Genomic DNA, 2,710 nt, shown 5'->3' on the forward strand with positions numbered 1-2,710 from the left:
CGGAAAGGAAAATGGGGAAAAGAAGAGTTGCGGGGAGAGACAAGCGGTAACCCTGCAAATCTGAAAACTGGAAGAGGAATTGGAAGTAACCTTTTCAGATACCGTCTGGAGCCCACGAAGCCATTACAATTTTGTAAGTGAGAAGCTTCTCCTCTAAGAAGTTGTCATTTAGTCCTCGTCACGTGGTAAGAAGTATCGCACGCCCACAGCTCTGCACCCGAAAGTCCGGACACCAGAGCAACTTTCCGGACCACAGGCCCCAAGATGCATCGGGGCAGAGCCGGAAGCGGACGCGGAAAACTGGCGGCTCCTTGATGGTTCCGGCGGCAGGGACGGCAGCGATTCCCTCACCGGAAGTCCTGCCTCCGCCGTGGGCCTGCGAGAATCGAGGCAGTCGCCGGCGTAGCCATGTATAGAAATGAGTTCAGGGCCTGGTACCGGCGGATGTCGGTGGTCTACGGAATCGGCGTCTGGTCTGTGTTGGGCTCACTGTTTTACTACAGCCGGACAATGGCGAAGTCATCAGGTAGGGCTCGGCGGGGCCTGCCCCGGGACATACGGCCTTCGGTGGAGAGTTCCCCGGGGGTCGTGGAAACAACCTCCGTGTTCTGTAAACCCCAGGTTTATTCTGCAAAACTAATGGAAACGGGTGCTAACACCCGTTTGTTATAATGGAATCTGCAAAGAACTAGACGCCAGGAATTATTAATACCTTGTAAATATTGTTACCTAAATCTTAGTCATTTACTGGATAGGGCCGTCCCTGTACTCGGAATTGGAGGAATCTGTGTAAAGTGCAAGGTGGATTTTCAGAGACTCTGTCCGGTGATTTTTAGAGTGATGCTTCAGTACTACTGTCCCTCATGATATATGGCGAGCAATTTCAGGACTTTTAGCAGTCAAGGCATATTAAAATCTTCCAGTTACTAGGCGCAAAGGGAGGAAAGTTTCTCAGCTTTGAAAAATATGCTGGAAATGTATAGAGACATTAAGTTGATCAGTGTGGTTACTAGGGGCTGAAGGGTTGGGGAGATGGGGAATGACTGCCAAAGGTATGGATTCCTTTTGTGGATGAAAATATTTTTAAATTGATTGTGGTGCTGGTTGCACAAATCTGAATGTACTAAAAAACATTAAATTGTATCTTTTAAGTGGGTTAATCGTATGATATGTTAATTATATATCAGTAAAGTTGTTGTGTAAAAACTATGCTGAAGATTACGTTTGGTGATGAAGCTATCAGTGGCCTGAAAGTACATGTGTCCAGCATTAGGCATTTAAAAACATTTTGGCCGGGTGCAGTGGCTCTCGCCTGTAATTCCATAACTTTGGAAGGCCGAGGTGGCAGATTGCTTGAGCCCAGGGGTTGGGGACCAGTCTGGGCAACACAGGGAGACCACTATCTCTACCCACCAAAAAATTTTATATATATTTACTTTATATATAATATATGGTAAAATAGTTTATATTTTTATATTTTATATTTATAAATATAAATATTTATAAATAAATATAAATATTTTATATATTTATAAATATAAATATATATTTTATATTTTATATAAAATATTTTAATGTCCATGTTTATGTTTTCTTTCTTTCTTTTTTTTTTTTTTTTTTTTGACAGGGTCTCACCCTGTCGCCCAGGCTGGAGTGCAGTGGCATGATCTCAGCTCACCACAACCTGCCTCTCCAGGCTCAAGCGATTCTCCTGCCTCATCCTCCCGAGTAGCTGGGGTTACAGGCACAGGCCACTACTGCCACTACTGCCCGGCGAAATTTTTTTTTTTTTTTTTTTTTTTTTTTTGAGATGGAGTCTAGCTCTGTCGCCCAGGCTGGAGTGCAGTGGTGGTATCTTGGCTCACTGCAACCTCCACTTCCCACCTCAAGCAGTCCTCCTGCCTCATCCTCCCCAGTAGCTGGGATTACAGGCGAATGCCACTACGCCTGGCTAATTTTCGTATTTTTAGTAGAGAAGGGGGTTTCACCAGCTTGGTGAGACTGGTCTCAAACTCCTGACCTCAGGTGGTCCACCCGCCTCGGCCTCCACAAAGTGTTGGGATTACAGGCGTGAGACACCGCATCTGGCCTTTCCTTCCCTCCCCTCTTGTCCCCTCCCCTCCCCTCCCCTCCCCTCCCCTGCCCTGCCCTTCCTTTCCCTCCCCCTTTCCCTTCTCTTCCCTTTCCTTTTTCCTTCCTTCCTTCCTTTCCTTCCTTCCTTCCTCCCTTCTTTCCTCCCTTCCCTCCCTTCCTTCCCTTCCTTTCTTCCTTATTGGGGTTGGAGGGAGTGAACATAATTCTTATCTTAATTTCTAAGACTTTAGTGACTGCTTTCTAAGTTAATAATTCAGGTGTTTTGTTTTTTTTTCTCTTAATGGTGATAAAGTAGACCAAAAGGATGGCTTAACAACTGAAACACTCAGTGAAGTATCTGAACGCCCAAAAGGATTTTATGTGGAAACAGTTGTCATATATAAAGAAGATTTTGTTCCAATTACAGAAAAGATCCTCAACTATTGGAAATCGTGGACTGGTGGCCCTGGTGCAGAACCATGACTGGCTGCTGAATTCTGAAAACTAGGACTTGGTTCAACATTTAAATTTGATAGCTGCCTCGATTCCCATTTTGTGTTTGTGAAAAATGTATGTATTTAAAATTGCTGTAAAACATAATCACTAATAATCTGCAATAAATATTTTCTTGAAGGAA

General features: G+C 44.3%; 1 protein-coding gene across 2 annotated transcripts; it reads left to right on the plus strand.

The window, feature by feature from the left end:
• The first annotated feature begins 325 nt into the window (after window positions 1-325).
• Window positions 326-2,710, plus strand: SMIM26 (small integral membrane protein 26). Of its 2 annotated transcripts, none has more exons than XM_037993965.2 (2): window positions 326-526; window positions 2,387-2,710. In XM_037993965.2, exons 1-2 carry the CDS (start codon window positions 409-411, stop codon window positions 2,554-2,556), a joined length of 288 nt encoding a protein of 95 aa, XP_037849893.1. In that variant the 5' UTR covers window positions 326-408; the 3' UTR covers window positions 2,557-2,710. The 2 variants fall into 2 exon arrangements, with proteins under 2 accessions (XP_037849893.1, XP_037849894.1); XM_037993966.2 differs by having other exon boundaries at window positions 336-526; window positions 2,390-2,710.

The sequence above is a fragment of the Chlorocebus sabaeus genome, chromosome 2, assembly GCF_047675955.1.
Source record: "Chlorocebus sabaeus isolate Y175 chromosome 2, mChlSab1.0.hap1, whole genome shotgun sequence".
Lineage (NCBI taxonomy): Eukaryota > Metazoa > Chordata > Mammalia > Primates > Cercopithecidae > Chlorocebus > Chlorocebus sabaeus.

Excerpts from the sequence above, each read along its gene's own strand:
- SMIM26 (XM_037993965.2), top strand. The coding sequence starts at position 409 with ATGTATAGAAATGAGTTCAGGGCCTGGTACCGGCGGATGTCGGTGGTC. Across the intron at positions 527-2,386 it reads GACAATGGCGAAGTCATCAG|TAGACCAAAAGGATGGCTTA; the intron begins GTAGGGCTCGGC and ends ATGGTGATAAAG.